This window comes from Oenanthe melanoleuca, chromosome 13 (assembly GCF_029582105.1).
Source record: "Oenanthe melanoleuca isolate GR-GAL-2019-014 chromosome 13, OMel1.0, whole genome shotgun sequence".
Classification (NCBI taxonomy): Eukaryota; Metazoa; Chordata; class Aves; order Passeriformes; family Muscicapidae; genus Oenanthe; species Oenanthe melanoleuca.
In genome coordinates, this window is record NC_079347.1 from 15,767,580 (window position 1) to 15,787,441 (window position 19,862).

The window sequence follows — 19,862 nt, forward strand, 5'->3', positions numbered from 1 at the left end:
CTAGGAGAAGACGAGATCCTTGCTTTACGGGAGGAGGACAAGAGCCAGGAAAACACTGAGGAAAGCGAGGTCAAACAGAGAATGTTGTGGGATACTACTGGGAACCAGGGAAAAAGGAGCTTTGAAGCCTCCAGTGTCTCAGGCTGGACAAGAACAAGAAATTCTAACAATGATTAAACACCTGCAGGGTGTGTGAGAGCAGTGTGAAGTCTCGTGATATTTTGCAGAAAGCATGTTTTCAGAGAGGTGTTGCCTTCTTGGACCAATGAGTCTTTTCTATTCTGTTTTTCATGAACTCCCCTATATGTATGTGCAGTGTTTCTCTAAATAAAGCTCTTTCTCTCTCTTGCTTCTCCATCACACCAGGAGCTATGTTGCAGTATCCTTCTCTCTGCTCCTTTAGCCTTAAAATGCAACAAGGGGAGGCACAGCTCCCCACTGGTTCCAGCTCCTCACTGGTTCCACCTCCCCCCTTTTTCCAGTCCCCACTGCCAGCAGCAATGCTCAGGGGCTCATGAGACATCACCTCAGGTTTTATTCAAGTGTTCTGAGGGCAGTTCAGGTGCTGCCTGTTGTAGTCCCATGTGACAGTACATCTGGGTGACCAATAATCCTTAGTAACAAAATGAGATAATTTTTCTTCCAAACGTTTGATTCAGATTATGAAGCAGAACTCAAGCACTAGTTCAACATACATGAATTTAGCTGTTCAAGCTAAGTTCATGTAAATTTAGCTATTTTAGCTGTGGCTAAAAAGGGCTGCTTGGCAAGTGCTCTATATTAGCACCTCAGAAACAGCAGCTAAAACACATTTAACCTAATGGGATGGAGCTTTTATAGAAGCTCCTGTACAAAATTATCACAATTCACTTACTGGACTTTATGTTTCAATTAGATAAGAAAAAGTCTATAAAAAATACTGCCTCTGACATTTTCATGCCTCAGACTTCTGAAACTCTTCAAAAGATAAGTCAGTATTTTCGGACCATCAGGATACAGAACAAACATCAGGTTTGCAAGCCATTTCCCAGACTGGTGGATGCTTTATTGGTCACAAATAAACGGAGTATGGACTCCACTCTGGTACACTGAGCACTGCTAGAGCTCTGCAGGCTTATTCCAGGTTCCAGACCTACAACCATCAGATTTCTGTAGCACTGCCTTAAATTCAAAGCTTCTATGCAGGCAAACCAGAACTTTCCTTCATTATTATTGATCAATTATAATAATGAAGTTGCTCTTTAATTATTTCTAAAAATCCTTTTTGAAATACTATTAGTATTATTTCATTAAAGCTTACATGGACTTGCAGAACCAAGATCTTACTTTGAATGTTGAGATTTCCTAAACTTGATTACAACTTATTGTGCTTACAACACAAACATTGTAACAGCTCAGAGAGTTGTGGAATTCAGTCTTTCATAAAAAAGTAAAATAGATATTGAAAAATCAGAAGGCAGCAAAGAATATAAATTTAATTACAGTTATCTTTGTTATGGAGATAAAGGTATGGCTTATCTGTGAATCTGAGGTCAGAATCTCCAATACACTCTCCTTTTGTGCTGCTGGCTTTTCTTGCAGCTGATCTGTTAGAACAGGTATCACTATGTTTGTATTCTAATGCAAAGAAATATTAACTAACCAAATGATGCATTTGGTTCATTTCACATTCACAACTGCATTTAAAGCATGAATGAGTCATATACATGCTCACATATGAAATCTGAAAAAGAAATTACCATAGTGTGAGGTGGTGTGGTCCAGCATTTCTTTTAGATGCATATGTCTAGTTGCTCTGAAAATCTGTTGGGCTTTTATTAAATAGCTTTTTTTTTTTTCACAGTTATAGAGTCAAGTCTATTAGAATTCCTGTCAGAAATACACAACTTTGGTTCATACTGATATATGTCAGCTGATTACTTTCAGCTTTCAGCATCATTTTAGGTTTGTGTTCTTTAGAGGAATCACAGGAAGGTAGAACCATATTCCCTGCTCCGCCCTCAGTGTCCAGGAGGGCCTGAGAGGCACCAAAGGCTTCTGCAGAGCCCCTGCACCACTCCTGATTTTCATGTCACAGCATCCCAGCACCTCTGCAAATACAATGCAGCACCTGATAAAATGAGGTTTTTGAGCTCATACCAACTTCTCTCCTCATGCTCATTCTGACACAGCTCAGATTTCTAACAAGTGCATGTGCTGCAGTTCTGTCTGTTGGTTTATAACCAGCTTCTGACACTGTCTTCAGGTCTGTGTATATATTAATTTCAAAGTCACTGTCTTCCTTCTCTTCTCTCTCTTTGTGCAAGTTTGTACATCTTTATAATGCCTTCTGATTAATTTATCACATAGTAAAGATTTTAAAAAATTATTACCCTTTTGATCTAAAAATCCTTATATTTCATCTTTAATATGTTCTTTTGAGAGGTTTTCTGGAGAACTTGCCACATATGTTCTACTCCTCTGAGACTAACAGAAAAACTCAAGAAATACTTCAAATCACATTTAAAATGGTTTGAAAAGATTTTGTTTGTAGAAAAAAAACAACATTTCTTTCAAGCTAAGAAAAAAATGAGAGTATATTGCAGTAGATATGGCACAAGAAGACTAACCAAAAGGAAATATATGAAACCAATATTTAAAAGAGTGTCAAAATTTATCACCACAAAAGTGATCTGAAGCATTTTTAACATTCCATTATTTCATGAACTAGATTCAAATAAGGAGGGAAAAAAGTCAGGAAAAGAAAAATATTGATTTCTTCAGATCGTTTTTCTAAGATGATCATTATTTCTGTAAGATGATCTGTTCCTCCATTTGTTTTAAGCCATGCAAAGAATTCATCAGATGTAGAGAAAGAGAGTAACCCTCATTTTGCACATTAATATTCTGCTTTATAAAGAGTGCTTTTAAGCCATCACGTGTCAAACAAGACTAGGAGATTATCTGGAACCACATTAATGTCTTAAGCTCAAGGCACTATGTTACATTAGAAAAAATGTAGGGAAGTGGAATAAATGATCTTTCAGACAAAGACAGGCAAATGTCATAATATTTTTACCAGGATTGAAAATGATGAGGGAAAAATATGGTGAAAAGGATCAGTTAAAAGAAAAAAAAAAAAAAGCTATTAAAAAGCTATAAAAACCCCTTTAATATAAAATATCAGGGAACTGACCAAAGCCAGAAAAAGCATAGTGATGACTGCGCTAGCTCCTTTACTCTTCACCATGTAGAATTGTTTATCTTCATGATGCTGACTGTGAAGTCCTCAGAATTCTGTCCAAATCCTCCCCCTCAGCTCCAGCCTTCAAGCTGAAGCTGCAATACTGGCTGTTCCCAGAGTGTTTTCTGATCTTTAGCAAAACAGCTGGACTGATGATAACACAGAAAACACTGACTATTAATGTCTGCTTGCTGTGGTTATAGGTCAATCTCCAAACATTTATCACAGGTCTCTTTATCTTTTTTCCCTTAAAAAAAAAAACCCAAAACCCCCATATAATTTTAATCACACTAGACTGTCTTCATCTGTCCTGCTACCTAGAAAAGTAAAATGTAATTAATTCAAACCACACCAAAAATGTGAAAAACATATGAGAAATTCTGCTTTAAATTAATAGAAACTTTCATTTGGAAAGATTAGATGGCACTCTGTCACCCACAAGAGCTGATACTGGGCTCCATTATGCACAGAGTGTCCTTATTCCTGTGAAAGGACATTTGGTCCACAAACAGAGAGTCTTCAGGGAACAGGACAGGGAGTCCTGATTGAGACAGAGGACACGCTTGGAGCGTGATTCAATCCCAAAATTTAGGACTAAACTGAATATGCATACTCATCTTCAAATACTCTCAGGGAAGTCAAATTATAGGTTAAGAAATAAAGTATCTGAAAGAATTAAATCTGGCTAAGTATCACAACAGAAGTGGTCTTGAAATATGCAGTAATTATCCAGAAAATTAGAACTGGCAAATGAATATAGATGATTGAGACTCAAGGAGTCTTTGAGAAGCTGCCCAGGGATATATTGACAGGACAGGGCACATAAGGATTATTATTTCACTATTTAATACTGAAAATGTAGAGAACTCTGTGAAAGAAGAAAAGGAACTGATTTACATATATTATTAGCTTCAGAAATACAGCTTGGAAAGTTTGCTATACTAAAAGAGGCTTTAAAGTGAACACCAGCATTTATATACAGATTAGCTTTCAGAACTTATTCTCTGAATTTCTCTGGGTTGCTTTTGAAGAGCAGCACACCCACACATATGGTGAGCATAGTTGGTTTGGATGGCAGATTCCTACTTCCCCTCACACATGTGGTGTTCCATTGGCTGCCCCAAACCTGGAACCTCCTTGGACTCCTCTTTCCTTTGCCCCTCTGGTTAGAGTCCTAACCTTGACCTAATCCTTCCCACTCCCCAGACTTTCTGTGCACTGAACAAAACTGATCAGAAACAACTTCTTAACACGAGAGTCGGTGATGTTCTGTTTCACTGAGCAAAAGAAGTTTAAATAGGGAAAAAAAAAAAAGAACTACAAAAGACAAACTCCAGTCAGTTAAGCAATTGCAGCCATTCCCTTGTTCTGTCCATATCCACACTATGTAATATAGCTTGAGGGTACAGCATTATGTGGGAGATATAAATAGCATACGCCTCCTTAAAATAATTCCCCTCCTAAAGAAAACTGGAAAGAGGAGTAACTTCACTGTAATTCATCTCATTTCAAGTTTACTAAATATAAGTGTTCTGTGGAAAACCGATAAACCTATTTATCTCGTGCCACTCAAGCTAAAAAACAAAATAAATTCCCCCAGGAATCACGATTAGTCATTCTTACAACTCAGCATCTGAGGAAGCAGAAGCTATATTTTCACTCTTGAACGCTAATTTGATGTTGAGAAAAGTCCCTTAACCATTTGTGTGAAAAAATCCAACTGCTACCTTTCAATATTTCTGAATGACAGTCATGGCTCTGAGCAAACAAATGATGCTCACATATTGTGCCTTGCCTACAGGCATGTTGTTGTAATGGAATGATATTTTGCCTTTTTACAAGATGGTATCTCAGTTTCAATAGGGCAAACACGGCAAGGAAGTTTCAGTTTCCATGGGCTCCTTGGACTTTCAGGCAAATACAATTTCACCCACTCAGTGATGATCTTCTCCCTATCAGCAACACACTACTGAAAAGCCTGAATGACTTGAACAGTCAGCAATTCCTGAGATATTTATAACAACTTGAGAAACCACAAAAGTCATCCTTCCCACTGAATAGCTGCTCAGCTGCAGGATCTGACCCGGAGAGATGCTATTTGAAGGCCCTCAATAATACTAGCATGCTGCTTAATAAAATGAAAACTAAAAAACTACCAAAGCATTTCCTTCCATCTCAGCCTATAGGAAATCAAGCTTGATAAGTTAATATTTTTATTTCATTTACCCAGATTGTTGCATCATGTATTTGGGAGCCCAAAAAGAATATCAAAGGTCAGAAGGTACAAATATGAGTTCATATTGCATCTAAATACAGTCTGATATCTTTTGGGGATGAACTGTGCTTGTGATACATTCCAGGAACCACGTATGTTTCTTAGAGTCCAGATTGTGTAAATCTCTCTTTCAGACCTGAGCACAGATGGACAATCTCTGTGCAAGCACACACTAATGACCAAATAATACATACAACTTCAGGATCTCACACATGCTCAATATTAGGGCAGGTGCCTCCAGGGGCTAGCACAGAACACACTAGCAACTTATTTTGTGGTAGCTACACCTCCATCTGTGACTTTATTCACAAATAAAACTGCCTCTTCCTCTGACACCTGTGCTGCTCTGCTGCACAGTACTAAGCATCCAGAAACTTGTGGTCATTTTCATGGTAAGAAATGAGTGTGTACACCACTACAGTGTAAGAGATGCTGATGAAATTTAAGAAACCCAAAAGGACGCAAAGAAAACAGCCCCATTTTAGCACTGGTAGTAGTTCCTACTACTCTTTCAATCTACACATAGTTCTTTTGCCAGTTTTCTCCATAAGGCCACTTTTTTTACCATTTCATTACACAAATAAAAGGAATGGTACCATACAGAAGCAGTACCTCTTCCAAAAGTAAGTGGGTTTAGCACAGGAACATGGAACATCACAGCAATGGCACCCTCTGGTGACAAACAGAAGCACATAATGGGGTCAATTATTTGGGCTGGGAAAACATTTAAAGGTACTTCTCCACATAAATCAGGATTCCTACTGCAAGCTGAAAAATGTAGGGAGTAAGCTTTAAGAATGATGATAACAAGCCTTTGAGAGCAGGTAGCTTTAGGAAAAGATGAGTTCTTCAAGGTTATTCCATCTCCCCAGTATCAACACATCTTTCTTTTACGGGTTTAGCCTAATCTGATGTTCTTGAATCATGAGATAGACAAAATATAAATTGAAAAAATTCTCCTCTACTTTTAACAGAGATAGTGTTTCTTGTTCACAGATGGTTAAGATTTCAGCATGGTCTCTGTGGTGCTACCAACAGCTTTGGAGGTGTTGAAGAACTTTGATGAGAGGTCTGCGAGCCAAAGACTAAACAGGCAAGTGGACAAACAGCTGCTCATAAGAAATCTCTCACTTGATTTGAGAGTCAGAGCTTCAGCCTTCCTGAATCATTGCCAATCATCCCCTGAGCTTCTTACAGGAAGAGTGTAGAGAAGAGTCAGCGATTTCAAATGCTACAGAGAGGCTAAACAAGTAGACAGAAGTACTTCCCTTATCACTGCCAAGGAAGGAGAGTGTCATAAAACTTGTAAAAGCTTAAATTAAGCAGAAAGTCTTTAACCTGTGTGAAATACATGGAAATTAAAGACAAAGAAAAAAGTTAATTTTTAGGTTGCTCCTACAATACCTGACATAAGCATTCAATTCTCACAGGGGATTCTGCAAAAAGTCACCAAAAAAAAGCTTTATGGATAAAAACCACCCAAACACCACCACCACCACCACCACCACCACCACCACCACCACCACCACCACCAAAATTTGGCTTAATAATTAGATTTTCTCTCCCTTGACCTAAGGAATGGAACTCAGGAAGAATCTTTTATAACTTACTACTTAAGAACTAAGTGAAAAAAGTTTTATAACAAAAGATAGTAAAAAATAAATAATCTCTTTTGAAACTCATTTGCTATGGGATAATTTAGCTTTCAAAAAACTCTCTTTATTCTATTATATGCATATGAAACCTTTGGCACTAACAGAGCTAAGGCACCATTTCCTATTCATTTTCCATCTGAAGAGGAATTCTATCCTACCTGAGTAGAATGTTACACTTCAACATCACATTAACAATCAATTCAAATCCATCGCCTTCGACAAGCTGACAGATTCCTTGAAAAGAACAGTGTGCAGAGCATAAACACAAAGCACATCCCATGAAATATTTAGAAAATGTAATGGCACTTAAACAGCCTCTACACATCACATTACATATGTGACAGTAGGCATTCACTGCACCACCTGAGCTGATTGGCCAGACTCAGGATGAGCTTTACAAATGAAGTATTGACTAGAAAAAGCAGAGTGTACCTAATGCACTAATCAGTGAAGTATGCAAGTCTTTGTGATCAGGGAGATTATTCATAGTGGGATACCATCCAGGAGGAAAGGTACCAGTCTCTGCTGTGATGAATTTAGAGGAAGCTTTTGGTAAAATTTCTCATTTTGAAAGGCAAGACAAAATAAATTCAGGGTATGGATTCCTGTGATCTGTGCTTCAGTTTACAAGGGAAATGTAAAATACACAGGTTTTGTTTCACCTTAATAAATTTAGTTAAACACCAAGTGCAGACAAACCTGCAAACCTCACTGCAAAGGTTTTATCATACATCAGCCACACACAATGCATTTAGCACCAAGCTGGATTGACTTTATCAGGCACACATCTCTTTTATAGAAAAGAATAAAAGGGCATTATTCTAACTCAGTTATGACTTGAACAAAGGCGCTGCTGCTTGCTTACCTGGGTGACCTATATCATCTAAGTTTTCTTTTATAAAACTAATAATTGACAAACTGAATAATGTGCTGTAATGGAGTTCTTGTTAAACATAGTTTCATCATTTCTCTCTACTAGATGGAAAGGCTCATGATTAAATAATTGAAAAATCTTGTGGTTATTTTGAGAGGTTTTTTTAAAAGCTCTCCATGTTGTGACCTTCACACAGTGATGTAGATACAGCTGCAGGCAAAAGCTCTTTCCTTAGAATTCAGGAAAAAGGAAGATCCCAGCTAGCCTCAGCAGTTTATGAAACCAGCTGCTGCAGTATTTTCCTGATAGCCTTAATTCATCAGCCCATATTTCTGTTTTCCTCAGTTTCCTGGCTGAATATTGGACTTCAATTCCTCAGTCTCAATTCCTGGGTGCCTTAGTTAATTCGATTATGAGAGGGCATTCATATTATCAAAAAAAACCAAAAAAACAAAAAAAAACACCACTGAGAGAAGAAGACTCAAAGAAGAGAGAAACTGAAAACAGCTTCAGCAGACCTGCATATGGGATATGGACAAAAAGCCCAATGATGCTGTGCCAAAGAAGGGCACAGAATGTGGGACTGGAGTCACCTCAGAGGCAATGGAAAATTTTGCAGTGCTGAAGCCCTGGCTGACATGAATGGGGGAGAACAGTATGGACATTCATGGTGTAGGACCTCACTCCACAATGTACAAGAGGATTTTTGGGCTTAGTTTGGAGGTTTTGTGGGCTTGTGCTGCATTTTCTGCTTGTTTGTTTTAGCATTCCTTCCGTTACTCCTACAACCATGAGTGCTAGAAACACCTGTATCTTTGGAGGATGACACCCAAGATGCTGATGCACATCTCTCAGGTCAACACTGATCTGAATGGAAAATCTAATGACTGCCCAAGGGCTGAATGTCAGCTATGAGCAGCTGAATGTCAAGATGGCATTTGGGTTTATCCTTTTAGGCTACCAAAGCAGAGCTGTCTTGCCACATCTCCACCCTTAATCTCTAGAATACCATCAAGCACTCTGTTCCAGATAGTATTTATTGAGCTCTTTCAGTACATACCAGACAGTGTAGCAGTAATTCATCACATCATCCTGCCAACCTACACTCCAGTCTTGCTGGGTTATATATTAAAATTGCAACAAATGTTTAAGCTTTTTAATACTGTCATTTCATATTCCTTTCTTACACAAGGCTTTAAAGTTTACCAGTACTACATATCCATTTTTTGTCCTTAACCCCATCATCTAGACTCCCTCTGTACTGAATACATAAGCCATTTACCTGGACCAAATTGAGTTTATGTGTAGTTAAGTCTTTAAAAGTCATCCCTGCTAGTCAATTCCCTCATTAGGAAACCACTTCCTATCAGAAGTGCCCTCAGGTTTTGAGAGCACATCAAAATTGGATCCACTTAAGCAACCGAGCTTTGATACTGCGCTTAATGACTTTCTAAATTTGTCATTTACAAAGTACTTTACAAGCCTTCCCAAAGAAGAGCTGAAGTCTGCCCATGCAGGAGCTAACCTCCCCAGCTCTCCTCCTTCAGGAGCCTCGGTGATGTATGACGTGTGCAATGCCATTTTCTGAGTGTATGACATTTCATTTAAATCCCATCATTTCCCTGGGACCATCTGGCCACTTTCTCAGCTCCGAGCAGATCGCACAACTGTGACAGCTCTTCCTCTCTCCTCTCTCCCATCGGCTCCTCCTGTTGTTTCCAAGCTACCTGGGTCGCTCTGGGAGAGTAACAGGCACAACATTTCCAGACAGATCTCCCTGCAGAAACCAGCACTCCACTGTGAATATAGAGCAAGTCTGCATCTTCCCTGCTGCTCCCTGTACCCAAAATATCGATATCCTATCCCAAAATTATGAGGTCATATTATGTTTCCCCCACACACAGTTGACAATGACACAGATCTGCTCCAACTGCATCCCCACTGTTTAAAATTCCCCCTTTAACAAGAGAAGTATTTCCTGTTGGTGAAAGTGAATATTTCTTGTTGGGGAACTTTTAGAAAGTGATCCTAATCTCCCACTTGTTTAACCCAAACAGAATTCTGGGACCAACAACATAAAAAGCTTTTACTTTCTACTCCCTTACAACTCAGAGACATTAGCATGCACATAACAAACCCAAAATAGTCTCAAGAGTAGAACCACTGTTGCTATAATCTTTCCTGCAAATTGTGAAGTGTGAAATAGAAAGCTGAAAAAAAAAATTAGAAAATGAAATATTGATAGCAACATGTCAAAATTACAACAGTAAAAGTAAGAAAATAAACTCCTTGGCTGTCATCTGTCTGGTGCGTTTTTGTAAACTCCTCTGATGCAATAACATCTTTTCTTTTCTATTGTGATTCCAATTGTTTGCTATTCAACAACATGCCAGGAAAAGCTCAGATTATGCTGCTCATAAAATTGAAACAATGATAAACGGTAAGGTCAGTTTGAATAATGACATGGGGTTTTGTTTTGATTTTAAGATTTACATATGCATTTGAGGAGTTACTATAGGAAATTGCCATTGAAAACTTCACAGCAGGGAAAAAAAGAAAGAAAAAGATAATTCACCTAATTTTTCATAGGATTCAATCAGAAGTACAACACAAATACAATTTTTCATATTTTGCCTTATAACTTTTCTAACTTTATTTTCTTTATTCATGGCACTTTTTTGTTTAGTAAGTGATATGCACACAAGATATTCAACTTTTAATCACCACAATAAAAAGCACCACCAAGGCAACACGGAAAAAATAGCAGAAGTTGTTGCCACCTGTATGACTAAAATAGCAAACACTGATGGATATTGAACCTGAAAATATCAGTACAGCTTCCTACAGCACCTTTCCACCTGACTTGAATTGTCACACCCGATGCTGGAGTCAGTGAAGAACGGAAGATTTTCTCCAGGAAGAAAAGGTGAAAGGAGAGGCCCTACAGGATTCCCTGTCAGGACTCCCCAGGCTCATTCCAATAAAGCACCACTCTCCCACACCTCCTAAGCTGGGCTGTCAACACAGAAATGGTTCTTTATGAACAAAATTATTTCCTTCTCATAGGCATTATCTACAAAGAGCTGCCACAACCACAGTGCTTTGTGGTGGATTTCTTTAAAACACGCCCAGATTACCACAGCACGACCCTGAATTCTCCCTTGTTCTGCAGAAGTTTGGGATTGCTTTATTCCTCCCCATCCATTCCTGTCTTGCTGTTCAGTTCAGAATTGCAGCTACTAAGATAAAAGCATGCCTTGATAGTGTTTTTTTGGTCTGACATTATTTTAATAACAGGGCTTCAGACCTGGAAATTCTCTTCCTCCCTCTTTTATTCCTTTTCTGGCACACAAATGTAAAACAGAAACATCTGAAGTGTGTGCTATTATAATATCTGACCAGAAATCTCATGATAAACATTTTATGTCCCGTTCTATCAGTGACATTATCCATCCATTATATACAATAATGGTCCTAGCAGAAAAAGTGTCGAGGGAACACCCTTCTACCAAAAAGTGTCACCAACACCATTTCTAAATTTTCTTTCACGACAGGAGTATTTCCAGGATCTAGATTCACATCAAACTGAAACCCTCCTGGGTTCACATTGAGCCAATGAGTTCATTTCAGAACTCAAACCAAGATGTGCCCTGAGTTTACATCCTACTGTTCCATTCTCTTTTCCTCTACCTAAGATTATCTTTCCTCCTCTCTGTTATTGGTCCATTCAGCTTTTCACTCCCATCTTCCTTATGTCAGTTGAATTTCACTGCTTTCCTAACAGCTTGTAAGTGGTCATTCAAGAACAGTGAAGCCAGGAAAAAAATTGCAGATCTGTTGCAAAAAGATCCTGTACATAAATGCTCCTTAATTATCATCATTCTGTTTTCATGGATTTTTAGACTGAAAGTTATCTTATTTTACAATGTTTTATGTTTTTCAGAAGAGCATAATTTTCAGTTCAACTTTAAAAAAAAAAAAAAAAAGAACAGAAGAAACCAACCCTGAAAGAGTAGTTGCTTCAAGGTCACTACCTGAACACGACCAGCCCCCAAGCTTTACCCTGGAATATAAATACTGTAGGCTTAGAAAAGAACAAGGCACCTGATGAAAAAAAAAAATCCTTTTGAAAAGTTTGTCATGATGTTTCAGAATAAATAGTTACGAGATTTAATCAAAGTAAAAATAAGCATTCAGGAAGAGTGCTGTATCCCCTATAGCTCACACCTTGTATCTCTACAGATGACTCTCTCTCCAAAGCTGGCACATGACATCAGAGGTGATCTGTATTTCTAACTGGCCTTTTACATTTGTATGCATTAAAGAAAAAACAAAAAAACCCACCTTAAATCTCACAACCCAGTACATCACATTGAGTAACAATCTGATGACAGATTTGTTACAAATTCAGAATTGATCTGTCTAAAGAGTTGGCCACATCTAGACATAAAAGACATTGTAAGAATTTTGAGCCTAATCAGACTGCTGAAAATAGAAGTGTTTTTTATATATCTGTAAGGTGTTTTGTTAGGAAGAATTTCAGTATACCAAGTAAAACATGGAACTTAATGAGTTTCCATTATTTCAATTTATCTGTAAGCATTCAAAGTCTGCTAATATTTCAAGGTTCACAGCATTCTGGTTTATGACAAAATAAAATCATACTAAATCTACAAATGCACAAAATGGTCACAAGCTTTGTGAATGGGTTTGAATAGGACCAATTTTTAAAAATTAAGCTTCCTCTGTGCTACTTGGTAATGACAAAATGACAAAATACATTTATTGATACAAAAAAATTGTGAGAGGTACAGTTTGCTTGTTTGGGATTTTTTTTTTAACTTTAAATTGTGATAGCATCTCAATATTTAAAAGCATAAACACCTTTAAAAGCTGAACTACTCTTTTATAACACTTGAGCTGTATCAGGGAAAAAGCTTAAACAGTACTTTCAATAAATTCAGAAGTGTATAAACATCATGAGTTCTCTCTAATTTTGCTTGGCATAAATGGGTAAAATCTCATCCCAAGTAATGCCTTGCTTTATACTGGAATCCTGCAAATATGAAACCATATCAGAGTACAAATTTCTCCTGAAAAATAGATTCTTGTTACTTCCTCTCAAGATGAACACCTAGCAGGTTATTGATCTGCTTCTGAAGGACACGGTGTTTATTATGTAGGAAACACCACTGCTGGGCACAAGTGTGAGAAATTAATGATGGTTTTGTAATGTCCACACTGTGGTGCTGAACCAGTGGGGCAACTGTCAATCTAAATGATAATGTATCCCAAAACTTCATAAAATCAGTGATGTGAAGAAGCATTGATTTTTGAGCTAACCAGGATTTGTGAGACAGTAAGGCTAAAAAGTTTACTGAAGTTAACACCTCTGTGCACACAACAGTTGCTTCATACTTGCGTGATTTTTTTTTAAACAACCAAACACAGAGAAACCCTTCTCACAGAAACCCAAAAAGAATTCCACATACTGGTTTATTACTTGCTTGCTTTTTGATCATGTTGTTCTTTCTCCTATTAATCCATCGTTAGAAACATGAAAAATGGATTCACTGCACTGTATTTCCAATTACATAATAATTCACTTATTATGGGAGGAAAATGAAAAACAAGTGAACAGACTCCTTCCTTTATCAGTCTGTGCCAGTGTGTATGAAGGTGGGTTCTGAGATTATGTTTTTTTAGACAAAAGGTGTGACACACTGCTGCCACTGAAATGGAGACAACCACCTGCACAGAAGTGAATTCTTCCAACAGCACTGAAGCCAAATCACTCCACAATGCCAGAATCCTATTAGTCAGGTTTTTTTCTAAAATTACTCAGAAGCCTTAACAAAACTGTATAAAAATCAATGGAAGTTGTCATATTTTCTGTGAATGGTATTATTAAAAGGAAAAATCAATTAACCAGCCACTGATTCTTTTTAAAACATGGGCTTCCTTGTACAAACCATTATTAGTAAATGCACATTCCCTCCTTAGTTTTGATGAAGAAATGTATCCTGCTATGCCTATGGAGAGGATATATTACTTGAAGATTCAATTTAAATCAACAAAAAAAGACTGCTGTTACAAACAAAATCAATTGCACTTTGCTAACTTCTTTCTATCAATGTATAAACTGTAATTTTGCCCTGTTTGCTTTGACAAGCAGCTGCTTGTGTTTCCAGAGCCTGGCACACCCACTTTGCTGAACCAAGACAACTGCCAGTGAATAGAGGGAGGAGCTCAAAATAAACACCTACAAAAATCCTCTTCTGAGAGACACCCAGCATGTATCAAACAGAATTTTATCCCAACCTGCTTAGCAGAGAGCCGGTGTCATGAGCTGGAACAGTTGCTCTGAAGGTTGATGATGTTAGGGAGGCTCCTCTTCACCTCCACAGAATGACAAGATCCAAATCCCTTCGTTTCTATTTTAACTAAGCTGAGTTTGCACTTTCATCACCCTATAGGATGGGGGACAAATTCCTGCAAATCTTTTTTTACTATTTTCTATCTTGAGTTCTATGTGAGCCCAGAAAATTCTCCAGGTAGGAACTTCAGGGTGATCTATATGAAGAGTCTGATTCTGGTATGTGCACCTGAGAGGCCAGTGCAGGACACAGGACACTCAGACTCTACCATGCCAGGCTGTTTGGTCACTACTGATTGGTGCTGTGCCTAAAGTCTCATTTCTGTGACCTTGAACTACACTAAACACAAGTGCTCTGCCTCAGCCTGATGCATAAATTTGCTTTCTAAAATACCAATAATAAAAAAGCAAAAGAATTGCTTTTACAACTTCAAAACCATGGGAAAATATACATAAAATTAATTCTGATTGTTACAAATGAGCATCATTGTTACAGCTACCAGCACATTGTGGATTATTAATATTACTTCAAGCTGTGTAGAAAAATCACATATAAAAAACTATTTCTCTTTGGAAATTTCTTTCTGCTTCTCATCATTAAGATACTCGGAGCACAAACTTCTGTGACACGAAAAGTAAATTGTAAGATCAAATATAATGCACATATAATAGTGATGCTAAAGAAACCCCAAAACATGTTGAAAACCAGCTTTAGTCACACTGAGAACGTGCGAAGCTCCCCTTTAAAGCAGCCTGGCGCATGTTCAGCCTGCTCAGGCTCTCTCGGGTTAGGAACACACATTTTCCATACCGTTTTCCTCGTCCGACTTGTTGTCGTTGTCGGAGTCGGTGAGCGTGAGGGCGGAGTTCTCGCGGCTGGAGAGGCCGGAGCTGCGGCGGGATTTGATGCCGCGGCCCCAGAGGCGGATGGCGTGCTCCGGGGACATGCCTCCCTCCGTGTCCGAGTCGGCGTCCGAGCCCGCGCTCAGCGAGTAGCCCTGCTGCAGGATGCCCATGTCCGAGCAGTACCCGCCGCGCCGCGGAGAGGGCTCGCAGAGCCCCAGCTCCGCCAGCGTGAAGTTGGTTCCTAGAACGACAAGGGAAAAAAAAAAATTAAAAATTTAGTTTAAAAAGCTAGGGGATTTATTTTCAGCTTGAAAACATCAGAGCTTTTTTAATTTTGTTCAATTTTGCTATATATATCAATGAATTACTTATCGAAATCTACGGTGCACTTGTCTAGCAAGACTTAACCTTGAAAATATTGAATGTATCTAAAATGGATGAAATATACAGAACAAAGGTAGGAAGGGCTCTAAATTTTAGGCTACTCTTTTAGTCCCAAATAATTAATCACTTAGGTGTGAGATTAACAGAAACCTCATGAAAAGTGCTAATGACACGACCTGCTTTAGTGTGTATGTAACCTCCTCTTTATAAGACAAAGCATGAGCTTTGAAGTAATGCATTTGATCACTCAAAAAGAGAATTTTTTTAAATGAAGCTCATTTTCAAATACACAAGTCTCTCACAGAGATAGAGAAAGAATGCAAATCCATCAGTGAGGTAACATGGAACTTTGTCACCAATTTTATATTTACATTTGGTGCAAATGGCAATTAAATATCTGCTAAAGAAACCAAGATAGACCTTACACTGTAACTGTTTTCCCCCCATATTCCAAAAGAAAGAATGCATCGATAACCAAAACCAGGAGGTCATTTGGTTTAAAGGCAAAACTTTCTGAGACAATGTCAAAACATGTGACCTTTAGCAGTAAATGACGACTCAGTGGACAAAATCTTATACATTTTTAAAGCACACAGAGTCCCCCAGAGTCCTCAGAAAGTCCAGAGTTGCTGCCTGATTTCTGCTTATGTACTTGTTTCCTACAGTAATGAACAGGGCAGTAGAAAAATAAAGGGAAATATTCACTGGTCTCTAAGGCTTTCAAAGATTTTGAAAAGCAAAGTAATTTGAGCTTCAATACATTGAGCTAAAAACAAAAACCAGACTAAAGGTGCTGGCAATATAACTGCCAATTATTTAACTAATTTTTTAATTCACAGGCACACCAGATCTGTGGTCTGTGTTTCTAAAACAGTAGCTTTATTTTGCCCAAAATCCATTTCTATTTTTTCCTCTTCCTTTATATATTTGTCAGAATGAAGCTAAACAATGGAAATTCATACACTAAATAAAACACACAAATAAAAGTCTTCTATTAATAAAGAAGGACACGAGATTTTTTTTTAAGAGTTAGAACTTCTTTCTCACATTAGCCAGGAAAGCTCATAGGGTTTTTAATCTATCTGGTTCCCCTTCTTTTATCAGCTCTCTCCAGCCTCATATCTAACTGCTAAAGCACAATTTGGATAAGGGGTGTATGCACACATGTAAAATGTAAAACTGGGGCCCAGTTTAAATTTATTCCTGAAGCTCATCAGTTGAAGGAAGGAGTTGGATTTCTTCTGGAAGCCTGACCTATGTCCCCAGACAGCAGTGACAAGGCTGGTGTGTGGCTGTGTCACCCTAGGGTCAGTGACAGAGAGACCATGGCTGAGGACAGGTGAAGAATTCTCACAGAAGATGCTTCCCAAGGAATGCAGCATTTAGTGGCAATGTGTAAAATGAATATAAAAAGCAGACATTAAAAAAGCTGGCTCGCTTTCATCAACACCAAATTAACCCAAACCCTTCTAGTTAGGAGCATATTTCACCTGCCTTCTAATATTTAATGTAGTAATCAGAAATTTAATGGTTTAGTCAAAAGCAGGGAACTCAACAGTCCTAAAAATGAGCTTCTCAAGTGCACTTCAGTCTAGAGATCTTTTGCTTAGTATTTTTTTATTATTTTTGTAATAAGTGAAGAGTTCTAGCATGACAGATAAAGCTACTTTTAAGGAAAATGTAAAGTTTAATCATGTGCAATTTCAGTAGAAGAAATTTAACAAAAACAGTTTGATTGAATAGAGTTTTGCTTCAGTCATATTAGCAGACTATGGTTAGACTTATCAATAAAAAGGTCAAAATCAAACCAAAATTAATATAAAAAATGGACTGAACTGAATCATAGTAGCCCATAGTAGCCCACCCCGGAGTGGGTACATGTTGACATTAGATACACGGTAAAATTACTAAAGTCATCATGAAAATGAAGATTTTCAACTTTTCTTGTTCGCTGGTGGCATGTCTACAAATACACACAAATTATGAATGTATTAGCTTAATTAAGCTGTTGTATATACACAGTAAAACATTTTGATGATATTCTGTGGATTTTAACAGCCCTTACAAGCCCAGATGATTTCATTTTGATTAGCATCCTGCTCTTACTTTGTCTGAGGAAAATGGCATTGGCATGTACTGAAATACACTGTTCACAAAACTCATTCACCCATTTGAGTTTTATTACCTGGGAACTTGGCATTTTCCAGTAACTGACCAAATTTTAAAAAATTGAGAAGTGGATCATATCAAGAGCACAAATGGAATCAGCCCTGAACCTCTGGGAAAGGATTTTCTATGCTGCTTCTCAGAAATCCCTTTATAGTCTTATGACCTGATGGTAGACATGAAATATTCCAGAAATTTCCCTGTCTAGTAAAGACATATTCTTCACTGGTAGATTTTAAATTAGTTTTATATACTAACTTTTGGCATTTGCTTCTGCAAAATATTATTTGAGATTTTTCTCTAAGGCAGCATATAATGGCAGAATAATTTGCTCTTGGATAATTGTTTTACCACATCACACACACACACACACATATATATTTAGGAGATTTTCAGATATGTATTTTACATACAAAAATATAGAAACATATCTCTATAATTCCTGATATCTTCATAGCCCTTAATTTATTTAAAATCTGAGGAGAGGAAGATGGAAATACTACAATTATATTCTCTAGTCCATTTCTTATTCTGGACCATGTTCTCCTACATGCCTTGTTTTCCTTAAGTGAAACTACCCACATGCCCTGAATGACATATGAACTGCTCCCACTGACATATTCTTCTCTCATTTACTCAGCCATTATTGCACAGTAAGGTATTAATGCCATCAGAAGACTACCCTTGTATATTCACATAGAGGATAAATAAAATCTGGATGAACAGAATTAATTTGTCCAGTAATTCACAGAATAAGCTGAGATGGAAGGGGATCACCAAGTCCAACTCCTGACCCTGCACAGGACAGCCCAACCACCACACCCTGTGCCTGGGAGCACTGTCCAAACTCCTCTTAAACCATGCCAGGCTGGTGCTGTGACCTCTTCCCTGGAAACCTTGTTCTTGTGCCCAACCATCCTCTGGGTGAAGAATCTTAGAATTTCTAATATCCAACCTAACCCTTCCCTGACAGCATTTCAGGCCATTCCCTCAGGTCCTGTCAATGGTCAGCACAGAGAAGAGATCAATGCCTGCCCCTCCTCTTCCCCTCACAAGAAAGGGCACCTTCTGTGCCCTGCTGCATATGGAATGAGGTCTCTCCTTATTCTCCTCTTCTCCAGCTATACAGACCAAGTGCCCTCAGCAGCTCCTCACGTGGCTTCCCCTCAAAGCCCTTCCCATCCTGGCTGCCATCCTTTGGACACCCTATTATTACTTTGCAGATCAAGTATAGTCTCACAAAAGATGAAAAAATACCCAAGTCATTTTGTATGCATTCAGCCTGCCAGAATACTCCACGTGGAATCCTGATGACAAAGCTCAGTAAGAACTCAGCCCTCCTTGCCCCAGTGCCAGCACAAACTACAGCACTTATGAACTGGAGAGAGGAACCACAGGCACAGCCTGGCCTGGGGTGAAGGTTTAGAGTGTCCTTCAAGGAGTATCATCCTTACAGCTCTAAGAGATTTGGGAGCTCAGGCATAGCAAGATTTCGTAGAGGACAAGCAAAGGCAGCAGTGCAGCACTGCTTGCCACGTCCTGAGCCACAAGCCTGCACTGCCAACCTGAGCAGGCAGGCAAGAGTGGCTTCTTACAGTGAGAGACACCATCCCCTACACCTGGGGCTTGCAGGAAGCTGAGAGGAACTGAAATGCCCCCACCAAAATGCCACTTGCAAAGCAGGACTGAAATGAGCAGGCACAATCCATTCTTGCACACTGAAAGCTTTTTTTCAGATTCTAGGATCTACTACCTTACTGGTGACACTAAGAGAAAACAGATAGATAATGTTAGATCCTTATTGGTGGAAAAAAAAGTAACTTCTTTCCCTTGAAGAACACAGCACCAAAAATAGAAAGTCACAAGGTTTTTGCTTTTTCACATGAAACAGAGCTTAGCAGTCTCCATCCTCTGTCCCTTCATCCCCTCCTGCAGGAACCACTAGATGATTTTCTTTAAAGGAAGGCAGTTAAACCCAGCTGCTCCCTTAAGGTGTACATAATCTCTCATACAAAAAAGACCAGCAGTATTCTAGTTTAGCAGTGTAATATAATGTTATGTAC

At 38.4% G+C, this 19,862-nt stretch overlaps 1 protein-coding gene across 1 annotated transcript in view; it reads right to left on the minus strand.

Moving 5' to 3' along the window:
- The window catches only part of TENM2 (teneurin transmembrane protein 2), a 602,965-nt gene that overhangs the window by 423,104 nt on the left and 159,999 nt on the right, over nt 1-19,862 (minus strand). The window contains exon 4 of the mRNA XM_056502736.1: nt 15,215-15,490. Coding sequence (XP_056358711.1) covers nt 15,215-15,490 — 276 coding nt within the window. The remainder of the gene's footprint in view (nt 1-15,214; nt 15,491-19,862) is intronic.